The following is a 15,932-nucleotide window of genomic DNA, read 5'->3' on the forward strand; positions in this document are numbered from 1 at the left end:
TTTTTTTTTTTTCCCCCCACCTCAGCCTCCCAAAGTGCTGGGATTATAGGTGTGAGCCACAACACTTGGTCAGTTTTAATTGTTTATAGATCTAACAGCCTTCCTAATTCCATAGGAAACTTTATAATAACTTTTATTGTTTCCTTTAAAATTTTTTTAAATTTCTTAGTTTTTTTGAGACGGCAAGCTGGAGTACAGTGGCATAATCACAGCGCACAGCGGCCTCAATCTCCTGGGTTCAAGCAAACCTCCCACCTCAGCCTCCCAAGTAGCCGGGACTACAGGCACACCTACCACACCCAACTAACTTTCTTTTTTTGCGGTAGAGATAGGGTCTTCTTGTGTAGCCCAAGCTGGTGTCGAGCTTCTGGGCTCAAGCAACTCTTCCATCTCAGCCTCCCAAAGTGAGGTCTTTAATTCTTACTTCAGATTATAAAATCTGATTTTATAGGATATATGATATTTTAAAAAATTTCAAGTTGATTTCAACTTCTAAATATGTTTTTGTTTGCTATCATTTGTTCATGCTCAAAAAGTTATATTTTAATGTCAAATTAATTAAAATACAATGAAAGGTAATTTAGATTAAACCCTCTTCAATAAAGAATTTTTAAGATTAAAAAAATTTTTTTAGCCTTGATTTGAAACTGCATAAGGAATTTTAATTCCAGTAAATAAATGAGTTTTTGATAAGTAAGATTTGATTGTACAATTTTGATTATTTACTGAACATCCTTTTTGCTCTAGTGATCTACCTAATTTGGATTTCTTTTTGTTGTTTTTATTACTTGGCTTTTATTTTATTATTTTTTATTTCAGTAAGTTTTAGGGGAACAGGTGGTGTTTGGTTACACAGATAAGTTTCTTTAGTGGTGACTTCTGAGATTTTAGTGCACTCGTCCCCTGAACACTGTACCCAATGTATAGTCTTTTATCCCTCACCCCCGCCCCTTACCTGCCCCATGAATCCCCACAATATGTTGTATCATTCTTATGCCTTTGCATACTCCTATCTTAGCTCCTACTTGTAAGTGAAAACATACAATATTTGGTTTTCTGTTCCTGAGTTACTTCACTTAGAATAATGGTCTCCAGCTCCATCCAGGTTGCTGTGGATGCCATTATTCTTTTTTTTTTTTTTTTTTTTTTTTTTTGAGACAGTCTCAAACTGTTGCCTAGGCTGTAGTTCAGTGGCTTGGTCTTGGCTCACTGAAATCTCCCCCTCCTGGATTCAAGCAGTTCTCCTGCCTCAGCCTCCTGAGTAGCTGGGACTACAGGCATGCACCACCACACTCAGCTAATTTTTTTGTAATCTTAGTAGAAACTGGGTTTCCCCGTGTTGGCCAGGATGAGATCTTGATCTCTTGACCTTGTGATCTGCCCGCCTCAGCCTCCCAAAGTGATGGCATTACAGGCATAAGCTGTTGCGCCTGGCCTATTTGTTCATTTTTATGGCTGAGTAGTATTTCAAGGTATGTATATACCACATTTTCTTATCCACTCTGATTGATGAGCATTTGGGCTGGTTCCATATTTTTGCAATTGTGAATTGTGCTGCTATAAGCATGCATGTGCAGTATCTTTTTCATATAATGACTTCTTTTCTTCTGGGTAGATACCCAAGAGTGGGGTTGCTGGATCAAACGGTAGTTCTACTTTTAGTTCTTTAAGGAATCTCTGTACTGTTTTCCATAGTGGTTGTACTAGTTTACATTTCTACCAGCAGGGTAAAAGTGTTCCCTTTTGTCATATCCATGCCAACATCTATTACTTTTTTATATTTAAATTATGGCCATTCTTGCAGGAGTAAGGTGTATGGTATTGTGGTTTTGATTTGCATTTCCCTGATAATTAGTGATGTTGAGTATTCTTTCATGTTTGTTGGCCATTTGTATATCTTCTTTTGAGAATTGTCTGTTCATGTCCTTAGCACACTTATTTTGAGATGGAGTCTTGCTCTTGTCCCCCAGGCTGGAGTGCAGTGGTGTGATCTTGGCTCACTGCAACCTCCATCTCCCAGGTTCAAACAATTCTCCTATATCAACCTCCCAAGTAGCTGGTATTACAGGTGCTTGCCTCCATACCTGGCTAATTTTTATATTCTTAGTGGAGACAGGGTTTCACCATGTTGGTCAGGCTGGTCTCGTACTCCTGGCCTCAGGTGATCCTTCCACTTCGGCCTCCCAAAATGCTGGATTACAGGCATGAGCATCATGCCCAGCCATTAGCATACTTTTTTAATGGGATTGTTTTTTTTTTTCTTGCCAATTGGTTTGAGTTCCTTATAGATTGTGTATATTAGTCCTTTGTTGGATACATAGTTTGCAGAGATTTTCCCCTACTCTGTGGTTGTTTGTTTATTCTGCTGATTGTTTCTTTTGCTGTGCAGAAGCTTTTTAGTTTAATTAGTTCCCATCTATTTATCTTTGTTTTTGCAGCATTTACTTTTGGCTTCTTGATTATTCAGAAGCAGGTTATTTAATGAAATCTTTGCCTAAACCAGTGTTTAGAATGGTTTTTCTGATGTTATCTTCTATAATTTTTATGCTTTTAGGTCTTAGATTTGTCTTTGATCCATCTTGAGTTGATTTTTATATAAGATGAGAGATGAGGATCCAGTTTCATTCTTCAACATGTGGCTTACCAATTATCCCAGCACCATTTGTTGAATAGGGTATCCTTTCCCCACTTTATGTTTTTGTTTGCTTTGTGGATAATCAGTTGACTCTAAGTATTTGGCTTTATTTCTGGGTTCTCTGTTCTTTTCTATTATTGACCTGTGTGCCTGTTTTTATACCAGTACCATGAAGTCGGGTGATGTAATGCCTCACGATTTATTCTGATACCTTAGTCTTGCTTTGGCTATGCGGCTCTTTTTTGGTGCCGTATGAATTAGGATTGTTTTTTTCTAGCTCTGTGAAGAATGATGGTCGTTATTTTGATGGGAATTGCATTGAATTTGTAGATTGCTTTTGGCAGTACAGTCATTTTCACAATATTGAGTCTACTCATCCATGAGTGTGGGATGTGTTTCCATTTGTTTGTGTTGTCTATGATTTCTTTCAGCAGTCATTTGTATGATAGTTTTCCTTGTAGAAGAGAGGTGTTTTACCTTCATGGTTAGGTATATTCCTATGTATTTTATTTTATTTTGTTTTTCTTTGCAGCTATTGTAAAAGGGGTTGATTTCTTGATTTGATTTTCAGCCTGGTCGCTATTGGTATATAGCAGAGCTACTGATTTGTGTACATTAATTTTGTATCCTGAAATTTTGCTGAATTCATTTATCAGTTCTAGGAGATTTTTGAAAAAGTCTTAAGGGTTTTCTAGCTATACAATCATATCTTCACCAAATAGAGACAGTTTGACTTCCTCTTTACCGATTTGGATGCTCTGTATTTCCTTCTCTTGTCTGATTGCTCTGGCTAGGACTTCCAGTACTATGTTGAATAGAAGTGGTGAGAATGGGCATCCTTGTCTTGTTCCAATTCCTAGGAGGAATGCTTTCAACTTTTCCCCATTCAGTATTATGTTGGCTGTGGGTTTATCATAGATGGCTTTTATTACATTAAGGTATATCTCTTGTATGCCGATTTTGCTGAGAGTTTTAATCATAAAGTAATACTGGATTTTGTCATGCTTTTTCTGTGCCTGTTGAGATGATCATGTGATTTTTGTTTTCAATTCTCTTTATGTGGTATATCACATTCATTAACTTTGTGTTAAACTATCCCTGCATCCCTGGTATGAAACCCACTTGATCACAGTGGATTCTTTTTGATATGCTGTTGGGTTTGGTTAGCTAGTATTTTGTTGAGGATTTTTATATCTATGTTCATCAGGGATATTGGTTTATAGGTGTTTTTTGTTGTTGCTATTTCGTCCTTTCCTGGTTTTGGTATTAGGGTGATAACTGGCTTCATAGAATGATTTAGGGAGGATTCCCTGTTTATCTTTTGGAATATGTTCAATAGGATTGGTACCAATTCTTTTTTGAATGTCTGACAGAATTCAGCTTTAAATCCATCTGGTCCTGGAGTTTTTTTTGTTGACAATTTTGTAGATTACCATTTCAGTCTCACTTATTATTATTGGTATTTTGAGAGTTTCTAGTTCTACCTCGTTTAATATTGGAGGGTTGTATATTTCCTGGAATTTATCCATCTCTACTAGGTTTTCTAGTTTGTTCATGTAAAGATATTCATAGTACTCTTGAATGATCTTTTGTATTTCTGTGGTATTGGTTTTATTGTTATAGGAAATAGAAATATGGTCTATCTTAGAAAATGTTCTATGTGCTGATGAATAGAATGTATATTCTTGCAGTTGTTGGGTAGAAGGTTCTGTAAATATCTGTTAAGTCCATTTGTTCTAGAGTATAGTTTAAGTCCATTGTTTCTCTGTTGAATTTCTGTCTTGATAACCTGTCTAGTGCTGTTAGTGGAGTATTGAAGTCCCCCACTATTATTGGGTTGCCATCTATCTCATTTCTTAGGTCTAATAGTAAATTTGGGAGCTCCAGTGTTAGGTGCATATATATTTAGGATTGTGGTATTTTCCTGTTGGACTGTTCCTTTTATCATTATATAATGTACCTCTTTGTCTTTTTTAACTGTTGTTGCTTTAAAGTCTGTTTAGTCTGGTAAAAGAATAGCTGGCTACTCCTGCTGGCTTTTGGTGTCCATTGGCATGGAATACCTTGTACTACCCCTTTATCTTAAGTTTATGTGAGTCCTTATGTGTTAGGTGAATCTCTTGAAGACAGTAGATACTTTGTTGGTGGATTTTTTTTTTTTTTTTGAAACGGGGTTTTGCTCTTGTTACCCAGGCTGGAGTGCAGTGGAGCAATCTCGGCTCACTGCAACCTCCACCTCCTGGGTTCAGGCAATTCTCCTGCCTCAGCCTCCTGAGTAGCTGGGATTACAGGCATGCACCACCATGCCCAGCTAATTTTTTGTATTTTTAGTAGAGAGGGGGTTTCACCATGTTGACCAGAATGGTCTCGATCTCTTGACCTCGTGATCCACCCGCCTTGGCCTCCCAAAGTGCTAGGATTACAGGCGTGAGCCACCGTGCCTAGCTGGATTTTTTTTTTTTTAATTCATTCTTTCATTCTGTATCCTTTAAGTGAAACATTTAGGCCATTTACATTCTATGTTAGTATTGAGATGTGAGGTACTATTCGAATATTCATTGTACTAGTTATTTCCTAAATACCCTGTGTTTTTGTTTTCATGATGTGAATGTTTTATAGGCCCTGTGAGGTATGTGCTTTAAGAAGGTTCTATTTTGGTGTATTTTGAGGTTGTGTTTCAAGATTGAGAGCTCCTTTTAGCAGTTCTTATACTGCTGGCATGGTAGTAGTGAATTTTCTCAGCATTTGTTTGTCTGGAAAAGACTATCTTTTCTTTATTTATGCAGCTTAGTTTTGCTGGATACAAAATTCTTGGGCTGAAAATTGTTTTGTTTAAGGAGTCTAAATATAGGACCCCAATTCCTTCTGGATTGCAGGGTTTATGCTGAGAAATCTGCTGTTAATCTGATAGGTTTTCCATTATAGATTACCAGGTGCTTTTGCTTCACAGTCTTAAGATTCTTTCCTGCATCTTGACTTCAGATAGCCTGTATATGTGCCTACATGATGTTTTTTTTTTGGTAATGAATTTTCCAAGTGTTCTTAGAACTTCCTGTATTTGGATGTCTAGATCTCTAACAAGGCCAGGGATGTTTTCTTCTATTAACCTCTCAAATATGTTTTCTAAACTTTGAGATTTCTCGTCTTTCTCGGGAATACCAATTATCCTTAGGTTTCATCATTTAACATAATCCCAAACTTCCTGGAGGCTTTATTCAGTTTTTAAAATTCTTTTTTGTTTTTGTCAGTTTTCTCTCAAATATATTTTCTAAACTTTGAGATTTCCCTTCTTTCTTGGGAACACCAGTTATCCTTAGGTTTCATCATTTAACATAATCCCAAACTTCTTGGAGGCTTTATTCATTTTTTTAAATTCTTTTTTGTTTTTGTCAGTTTGGGTCAGTTTAAAAGCCTTGTCTTTGAGCTATGAAGTTCTTTATTCTAACTTTCTAGTGTATTTTGCATTTTTCTAAGTGTGTCTTTCATTTCCACAAGTTGTGATTGTTTTTTCTTGGTGGTATCTATTTCTCTGGAAATTTTTTTCGTCCATATCCTGTATTATATTTTAAATTTCTTTAAGTTGTTTTTCACCTTTCTCTACTGCCTCCTTGAAGCATAATAATTGCCCTTCTGAATTTTTTATCTGGCAATTCAGAGATTTCTTCTTGGTTTGGATCCACTGCTGGTGAGTTAGTGTGGTCTTTTGGGGTTGTTAGAGAACCTTGCTTTGTCATATTACTGGATTTTTTTTCTGATTCTTTCTTGTTTGGGTAGACTATTTCAGAGGAAAGATCTGGGGCTCAAAGGCTGCTGTTCAGATTCTTTTGTCCCATGGGGTGATCCTTTGATGTGGTGCACTCCCCCTTCCCTAGGAATTCAGCTTCCTGAGAGCTGGACTGCAGTGATTATTATTGCACATCTGGGTCTAGTCACCCAGCAGAACTACTGGGCTCTGGGCTGGTACTGGGGAGTATCTGCAAAGAGTCCTGTGATGTGATCTGTGTTTGGGTCTCTCAGCTGTAGATATCAGCACCTGCTCCAGTGGAGGTAGCACGGGAGAGAAGTGGACTCTGTGAGGGTCCTTGGTTGTAGTTTTGTTTAGTGAGCTGGTTTTCTTGAATACTGGTTGTACTAGCAGTGCAGTTGTTACATGGATAGACTCAGGACCTTGGTTAGCCAAGTGCTACAGGCAGTGGAATTAGCTGTTATTTTCTTCTTTCTTAGATTGTGATCGTGCTTTTATGAGTTTCTGTAATGGCTTGAGTTGGTTGGCCTCTATCCAGGAGATGACACTTTCAAGAGAGCATCAGCTGTGGCAGTATAGAGGGGATACAAACTTGTCCTAAGGTCACCTGGATAAGTATTTGGTTTTCTTAGCTGATGGGCAGAGAGTTCCCAAGAGATTATTTCCTTTGTTTTTGGCTGCCAGGGCTGGTAGAGAAAGATAACTAGGTAGGGGAAGGGTGAGGCTTGTCTGAGCTCAGACTGTTCTTAGGCAGGGCTTGCTGTGGCCACTGTGGGGAATGGTGTTGTGGTTCTCAGGACTGGGAACTTGCCCCAGGCTACAAGCTTCCCATGGCTTTCAGGCTCCCTGCATGCTGCAGCTGCTGTGTTCATATCTGCACTTCCTGTTTCATCCTCTCCCACCCCTTCCTCTTTTCTTCCCAGGAAAATTCACACTGGGAATAATTGAAATTATTACAAAGGTCACCTGGAAGTTTCCTTCTCTCTGTGTTCCCTCCCTAATTCCACTGGCAGCCCTCCTGAAGGACCCCTGTGAGATAGTCAGAAATGGCTTCCCTGGGGACCAAGAGTGCTTATAGAGTTCTTGGTCCCCAGGGACCAAGGGTTCTTCCACTGTTACTTCTACTTTTATTTTTTTGCTCAGTTCTCCAAATTCGCTTCAGCTCTAGGTAAGGTTAAATCCTCCTGTTACCTGGATTTTCAGGTTCCCCAGTGAGGATGTATGTTCAGAGGCAGACATTCCCCCTCTCACCCTTTGGGCACTTAACAGTTTTTCTGCTGTCTCATGGAGTTTGCAATGGCAAGCTGCTTCTTTCAAACGGTCTGTGAATTCCTTTGGTTTTCCTCCAAGAACTTCTGGAGCAGTTCTTGGAGCAAAAGTTTGTGATGTGAGTCTTCACATGCTGTTGTGTTCATCCAAGTGGGAGCTGGAAATTAGTCCTGCTTCTTCACCATTTTTTCCTCTCTTTGTTTTTAAAGTTTACAAGGTCTTTGGGTTTTTTTTTTTTCTACAAAGTAAGTCTTTAGAGAAATAGTCTATTAATTCTGTTATTAAAAAATTAAGTTTTAAATTATTGAATGAATGAAAAGTGAAATATGTGACAGGTCTTCTGATATGGTCTAGGAGATGAAAATTGCATGAGAGATCCTCTCTGACTTCAGTGAGCTCATATATTTATATATTTCTTTTTAAAGAAGATTCTTAGGTTGGAGCTTATGAACTGAAGGACTTCAGGAAAACCGATGGAATCCCCTCAAATTGTATAGACATTTTTGTAATATGTTTGTGTTTTCCTGAGGAGATGGTCCATAGATTTTTGTCAAATTTTTAAAGACTTTTAATACCTAGAAAAGCTAAAGGACACATGTGTTAGGCTATTCTTGCATTGCTATAAAGAAATATTGAGACTGGGCAATTTATTAAAAAAAGATGTTTAATTGGCTCATGGTTCTGCAGGCTTTGCAGGAAGCATGGTGTTCACATATGCTCTGCCTCTGGGGATGTATCAGGGAGCTTACAATCATGGCAGAGGTAAAGTGGGAACAGGCATTTCAAATGGTGTAAGCAGTAGCAAAAGAGGGAGAGTGTGGTGGGAGGTGCCACATACTTTTCAATGACCAAATCCCATTTGTATTCAGAGCAAGAGCTCACTTATCACCAAGGGATGACCCAAGCCATTCACGAGGGATTTGCCCCCATGATCCAAACACCTCCTGCCAAGCCCCACCTCCAACATTGAGGATTACATTTCCACATGAGATGTGGGTGTGGACAAATACTTATCTAACTAATTTAGTACAATGAATGTTGTAATAAGGATAAAAAGCAAGATCTTTAGGAGATTAGCATAGAGTTGGAGGCCTACCTAACATGTTCAAGTTTCTATATAGGACTCATTTGATGTAAACATTTGGGCCAAGTTTACCCTGTTCCATGCCACATCTCTCACATGCAATACAGTAACTGGTATGTAGTGATGATTTTATCAGTGAGAATCCTGGTAGTAATAGGTGGATTTTTTTTTTTTTTTTTAAGATAGTTTATTGAAGGGACTATTTGCAGAGATGTGACCATGGTTTAAGATAACTAAGAAAGGATGATGAATCACCTAGAGACTAGCAACACTTAGAAACTGTTATCCATCCAGGTGACAGGACAAGGATGGAAACCATGTTCCAAAACTCAGTGAGAGTTGTAGGCAGAAAGAAGAGCCACCCCAATGGGAGCAGTGGCCAAACAAGAAACAAAACAGAGAAGAAACGGGGAATAAATTATGCCATTATTTCTCTTTCCTTCCACTGTTTCTTTTTCTGCTGATTCTTCCTCTCACTGGTGAAACCCAACCGGAAGTTAAAGGGCAAGTTATTCCCTAGAAATACGGCGAGGCAGAGATGCAGAGCAAGGCAGATAAAACTGGAAAACAGATCTGGGAAGAGACAAATGGAGAATAATCAACAGAGTATGTGATACTTATTTGTTGAATTAAATCAAATTTTTATTGTTAATCACAATTTAGCCTTACATATTGTTAAAGTGAAAAATGAGCAAATGCCTGATGGTTTAATGTTTTCTTATATACCTTTAATCCTTGAAATAAAAATCTCTTTGAAATTGTAGAGGCAACTATTGCTCTCATTTTGAATGGTTGACATAGTAAAATGATGGAATAATTATTCATCTATAAAAATTCAATATTATAATTGCTTACCTTTTTAAAGACTTTTTATTTTTCAAATGTGCATTTATCAAAATGTAAAAAATTGGGGTAGTTAACCTAGGAAAGAGCAGTTCATTTTCCAGAGGCTACCTCAAAAACACTTTCTGAATCTTCTCTTACTCATACATATTTAAGTGTTATAGAACTTCGTTTGAACTTCTGTTATAATACTCTTATTTAATAGTAGTTATTTTTATTGATAATTTGTATTATCATTATTATTATTATTTTGGAGATAGAGTCTTGCTCTATCCCCCAGGCTGGAGTGCAGTGGCGTGATCTTGGCTCACTGTAATCCCCACCCGCTGGGTTCAAGCGATTCTCATGCCTCAGCTTCCCGAGTAGCTGGGATTACAGGCGTGAGCCTCTGCGCCCAGCTTTTACTGATAATACTGAAAGCAGTTCACATTCACTGATTGTTTGACATTTCCCAAGTCACTGTGCTAAATCCTTTATGTGTATTCTTACGTTTTATCCTCACATAACCCTATGAGGTGTAGATACTGTTGCTATACCCTTAGGATGCATCATTGAACAAAACAAGTTCCATAATGGCCACAGATAATTGTATTCTGATATTAATATTCTATGCCATTTTGTTGTTGTTGGTATTCTCTTGTTCCGCTTGAAATTGAGCACATTTTCGTATGTTTCTTAGCCATTTAGTTTCGTGTGTGTGTTTTGTGAAATTACCGACTTAGTCTTTTGCCCATTTTCCATTTGGCTGTCTGTCTTTTTATTATTAATTTGGAGGAAGTCTGTATGTATATTTGAATATGTGCCCTTAGCTATGTGTTGTAAATGACTTCTGCCATTCTGTGGCAGATTCAGGCTGAGATATTAAGAGCAGGTAGGATTTGAGTAGGCAAATATGAGTGTTTCTAATGAGAAAACAAACACAATTATAAGGGAAGAAGATATAATTCACATATGAAATAGTTGAATAGTTTGACTGGACTGAGGGTCCTTAAAGTGAACCAATGGAAAGTCAGGACAGAGAGCTCAAAATATATAGCACCAGGGAAGCCCTAGAAAATGGCAAAAAGATACCTCAACAGAACATTATTTTCTTTAAATACGTCTTCTATTCAGGAATAACTTTCTGTTTCAGGCAGGCTAGACAACCAGAAAAGGACCCTGAATATCGTTTCCCTCTCTGGTAGGTAGCTCTGTGCCTTCTCTTCTCTGCTACAGAATGAATCTTCTTTTACTGAAATGGCCCTGCTGTCATTTCCTTGTGAAAAGGCGTGACTTAAAGCTGGAACTGATGGGGAGAGAATCCTAGAGGAATGTCCTTCATCTTGTCTTCAGGCTCTAGATTTCTCAGAGTTTTGCATATTAAAGTTAGAGCACCTTCACGCAGCTACCCTTGCTGACCTGGTATTTCTCCTTGTAGAGTCATTCCTTGGAGGTTGGGACTTTGATTTCCTATGATTTGGTATGTATATTTCCTTACAGAACTTGAAGGCCCGTGGCTGAATGGCTTTTTGGTTTTAGCATCCCTTTAGTCTCAGCCTCCATCTTACTATGTCTGCACCAATTAAGAAGTATATTCATTCTGTTGCCTAGGGAGGTTATGCTAGTGTTTTAAAAGTCTTTGCTGACTCTTATGGATTTGCCTCTCTCAGCACTTATCAGACAAAAACGTTTCTGTGGTTTCACTTCTTAATTTTGTATCCATTAGAATTTGTTTTGGCCTCAAGTGCCTAAAACCCAAAAATATAGAGGCTTAGGAAGATAGGACTTTTCTTTTTATCTCATGTATTAATAAATAGGGACAATTCAGGGGTGACAAGGCAACGCCATGATCGTCTGGAATAGTGTCTTTTCATCTCATTGTTCTTCCTTCTTTATCCAAGAGCTCCAGGAATAATGTATGCATTCCAGCCATCAGGAGGAGAAATGGAAAAGGAGAAGGACATCTCCCTACCACCCCGTAGGACTTCTCAGAACTTGCATCTACTACTCTGGTTATATCTTATGAGCCAACACTTAGTTAACATAGCCACACCTAAGTCTTAAGCAGGCTTGGAAAAATATGTCGGGCTAAAAATAGGAATTCCTGATCCTATTGAAAAAAAGGAGACTGGATATTGAGGATAACCATTGATCTTTGCCACATAAATCTTTTGTTATTGTGACATTAATATTTTCCTGAGATGTTTAAGGAAAAAAGCTTACAATAATATGGGTATACAGCCAATTTAAAATCGATTTTCATCAGAATTAGCTTATGTCTTTAGATTCTGACATTCTGAATTTTGGGCCCTTATTAGGGTAGACATTAGCCAACTCTTGATTTATTAGTAGTAGTATTTTTGTTAAGTTTGGAAGCTTTACTTCTTTCCTAAACGTTAATGTCAGATTTCATGAAATTTTTAAATATAGCAAATGCTATTGAACATTGCAAATGTAAAATATGGAGGAGGAAATATGTGCCTTTTATCTTTATAGAAGATAAATATATTAAACCCACTATTAAAAATAGTCTATAGAAAAAATTTTAGCAATTGGTAATATAAAAGCTCTTGGTTAGAATGGATTCAAATATATGGAAATTAAATGAAAATCTAGAATCATTTCAGTTCACTGAGAATTAGCTGATATAGTGAGCAGCAGATATAATCTCATAGACACTGCATATTTTTTAAAGTCCTGGTCTTCACAGTAGAGCTTGAAGAAAATGTAGTATTGTAACATAATTATTCTCATTATTAAAAATGATTTACTTTTAAAGCCCAGCATGTTATATCATAAGTAATATTCTTTTTTTTCTTCCACAGTCAAGAAGTTTGATAACTGTAGGACTGGGTGTTGCGGCTCTTGTATTTGCAGGTAAGATAAAGAATATATACCAATAAATTGCAGGAGAAATATTTCCAAACAGCATCTACAGTGATTCATGAGTAGACCCCTAGTGTTCTGAGGTTTTGGTTTTTAGGCATTATGCATTCTCATTCTTTCCACCATTTGTAGTTACTGAACATTTGTCATTGTAGCAAAATCTAGATAAACTTTATGGGAAGAAAATTAGTGATAAAAAGCCAGGAAAACTAGCTGCAATAATAGTTTATCTTCCTGGCTTTTTTTTTTTTTCAGTTTGAGGTATAGTATACTATAAAAAGAAATCTTTAATATTATGTAATGTAAGTGGTATGGGGTTCCTTATTCTCCCATATTTGTTTTTTCTTGCAAATAGGTTTATGCATTTTGAGCTGTCAGTTCTTTCTCATTAGCATACTTGTTCCCTGTAGTTTATTTTTTAATTTGTCTCTCAACATATTGGTTTAATTACCTTGATAAACCCAGGAGACTTTTTTCACTGCTAAAATTACCTTGCTGGATAGAATAGTTCTAAAGATCTAAAGTAAACTTGCTGAGTCTGTCATTAACTTATAGTAGTTTAAAATTAGCTATTTTCTAATTAAATGTTAATTTGATAATATTTCCTCATTGATAAAGATTTACTTTTTTGTTTTAGCATTTGTGTTTGTAAGTTCTATCGATCTGATCTTGTTAATTGGATCTTCTTTTAGGCGAAGTTGCATTCCATTGTGGCTATATGGAGTTTAGTAAGATCTAATAGAAAAGTGAGAAAAAAAGAAGGTCTTGTTTTATATGGTATTTAATTTCTCATGATTATCATTTAAACCACTTTATTTATTTTAATCTTTTGCCTTGCAAGTGAAAAAACACCTTAACAATCAGAACTTTAAAATCTAGATCAGTGGTTCAGATTCTCTTGATCTTTTTGTCATCAGGGTCTTATGTCTCAATTATATAACTTACACTTAACTAATTTCTGAGGTTTCATGAGAAGAATATCATGTCTCAAAAGAAGTTCTGACAAACTTGCCCCTAAACATAAAGGAATTTTAGTATTAATTATTATAGTAGAGTAGGCATAGTTATGAATTCAAATGTAAGATTTTGATTTGAAATTAGATAAAGATGTATTTTTTCCAGGGTTGTCTTTCTAAAGTGACAGCAATTGGTGTGTGTATTCTATGTAGAACACACTGTTTCCAAACTCATATCACTGACTAGAATATTATATTAAATAATAGCAAAATCTCTTCCAGAGCCAAATACAACCAAATAACAGAATTTAGGAGAAAGTACACTTAGATTTTTGGAACTAGGTCCTCCAGTTAGAGTAAACCACCACATGTCACTTCTTAAAGCATTTAACTGCTTTTTAACTGAGACTAGAAGTCAGTCACTATGGTTTTGAAGAATTTTGAGGTAATATAAAAGCTATATTTCATACTATTGTAAAATCAAATGGAAGATATCATCTGTGTGATAAGAGATACAGGTGAGCGGCCGGTTAGCTCAGTTGGTGAGCGCTTGGTGCTCAACTGCCCAAGAGATACAGGCAAGTTAGGGAATCAGCCTCATTTAATTTCACTTTAGTGTTCTTCTTTATATCAAGAGCTCTTTAATCTTCACATTTTCCCATTTCTGGCATCCTGTCTTTCATGTAACATGTTTGCACAGAAATAGCAGTATACATAGGCAGGTAAATTTTTCTAAAAGATCTAGGCAGTTGAATTTTTGCAGTAGAACTCTTGATTTGCAAATAGGCTTATGGTTAGCAGTTTAAAGCCTGTAGTGTCATATACTGTTTTACTAGCAAGACTGTTGGAGAAAGAGATACTAGAAGATAAATCTGGTTGGAGTGCAAAAGATAAATTAACTAGATAATATTTTACTCTTGTTTGATGCCCTCAAAATAATTTAGAACCTGTTTTACTCTTGACTCTTAGTTGTCAAGACTCAGGGGAGTTTTGATTGTTAGGATTTCTAACTAAGGAAAGAGCTAAAAATAAGGTTTTAGAGAGAGTAGCCATCCTCAGTGAGAAAAATTGGATAATTAACATCCTTAGTAATTGTTTCATACATAATTGCCTTTTTACTATAGAGATAATTCCATTAAGATCATATGTGTAGTGTAGATCATAGATAGAATTTGTTTTCTATATATTTCAAAGTGATTATCACCATAAAAAGCAATACAATTAATCATTTTAGTATTATAATGTCTTTATACATAATAGGAGTTTACAGTTTGTTGTAGAAAGAATACTAGGATCTTTTTTTGTGACCTGTACCATAACAAATGTAAGATATTATACATAAACTTTGAAAATTTCTAGTTTTATTATCATAAACTAGAAGTTGATAAATTTAATGGCTATGATAATGGTATTAACATGAAATTCTGCCCTCCAGTAAGTTATAAATTTGAAAAAAATGACCATCTTTTTGGTAAGTTTTGAAATATTTATTGAAATAACATATATAAACTATCAAATACTGTGACAAGCACTTTGAAGGTAATGATTGATTTTGATTATAGAAAATATGTTTGCTTTTATTCCTTTTACTATTTAGGTCGCTATACATTTCGGATCTGGAAACCTCTAGAACAAGTTATCACAGAAACTGCAAAGAAGATTGTAAGTTGAACGTGGCTTTAGTTAGAAAACTCATTTTGATTTTTGTTAGTATGACATATTTGAATTAACTTAGAAAATGGCTTGGATTTTCCAATGTTTGTAGCTGTTTATTTCCTTCAATATCATTGATGAGTTTGCCTAACTTACTGGCTCAGTTTCTTTTAAGTTTTTGGTCACATTATTTTTATATCTAACTTTATTCATTGTTTTGACATCTAATTATTATAATCTGTTTAGTAGTATTATATCCACTTTGATGTAGCTTATTTTCCCTGTTTAGTTACTGTTCATTTACTCAGTAAACATTTAGTGAGTCCTGATCCCTGTGCCGGGAGCTTGGAATAGCTGATAAACAAAGAAGACATGGTTTTTGTCCTGATGGAGCTTACCCAAGAGTTGATGCCATCTTGAAATTTGAAACTAGTCCCCTTATAGCATCATGCCTGGCCATCTCAAACATAAAATTACAAGATTCCAACCATGAAATGCTATAGAACTAATTATACATTCTTGTACTGGCATTATAGCTATTCTTGGGAGCTGAAAATAAGTGAAAAAGTGAATGATAGTATGTATCCATAAAAGCAACAGTATGAATTGTAGTTTGCAACCACTGAAGACAATATAAAGAAAAGTCAATGAAACCCTGTAGCATAAACATTGGCTTTAGGGAAATAGAAGCAGATTTGGGATAGATCAACTTGGTGGAGATTTGAAATTCTCAAATTGCTACAAACCAAGTTGATTATCAGCTATTCTAAGCTCCTGGCACAGAGATGAAGAATCACTAAATGTTTATTAAATAAATGAACAGTAATTAAACAGGGAAAGTTAGTTATATCAAAGTTGACATTGGTCTATATCTCTGTTTTG

The 15,932-nt window shown here is 36.1% G+C and overlaps 1 protein-coding gene across 1 annotated transcript in view; it reads left to right on the forward strand.

Annotated features, from left to right (window-relative positions):
* The window catches only part of DNAJC15 (DnaJ heat shock protein family (Hsp40) member C15), an 87,065-nt gene that overhangs the window by 31,387 nt on the left and 39,746 nt on the right, over positions 1–15,932 (forward strand). Inside the window, exons 2-3 of the mRNA XM_064361782.1 lie at positions 12,381–12,432; positions 14,995–15,059. Of these exons, the coding sequence (XP_064217852.1) occupies positions 12,381–12,432; positions 14,995–15,059 (117 nt within the window). The remainder of the gene's footprint in view (positions 1–12,380; positions 12,433–14,994; positions 15,060–15,932) is intronic.

Source organism: Aotus nancymaae, unplaced genomic scaffold (assembly GCF_030222135.1).
Source record: "Aotus nancymaae isolate 86718 unplaced genomic scaffold, 86718_ANA_hifiasm-v0.15.2.pri h1tg000043l, whole genome shotgun sequence".
NCBI lineage: Eukaryota > Metazoa > Chordata > Mammalia > Primates > Aotidae > Aotus > Aotus nancymaae.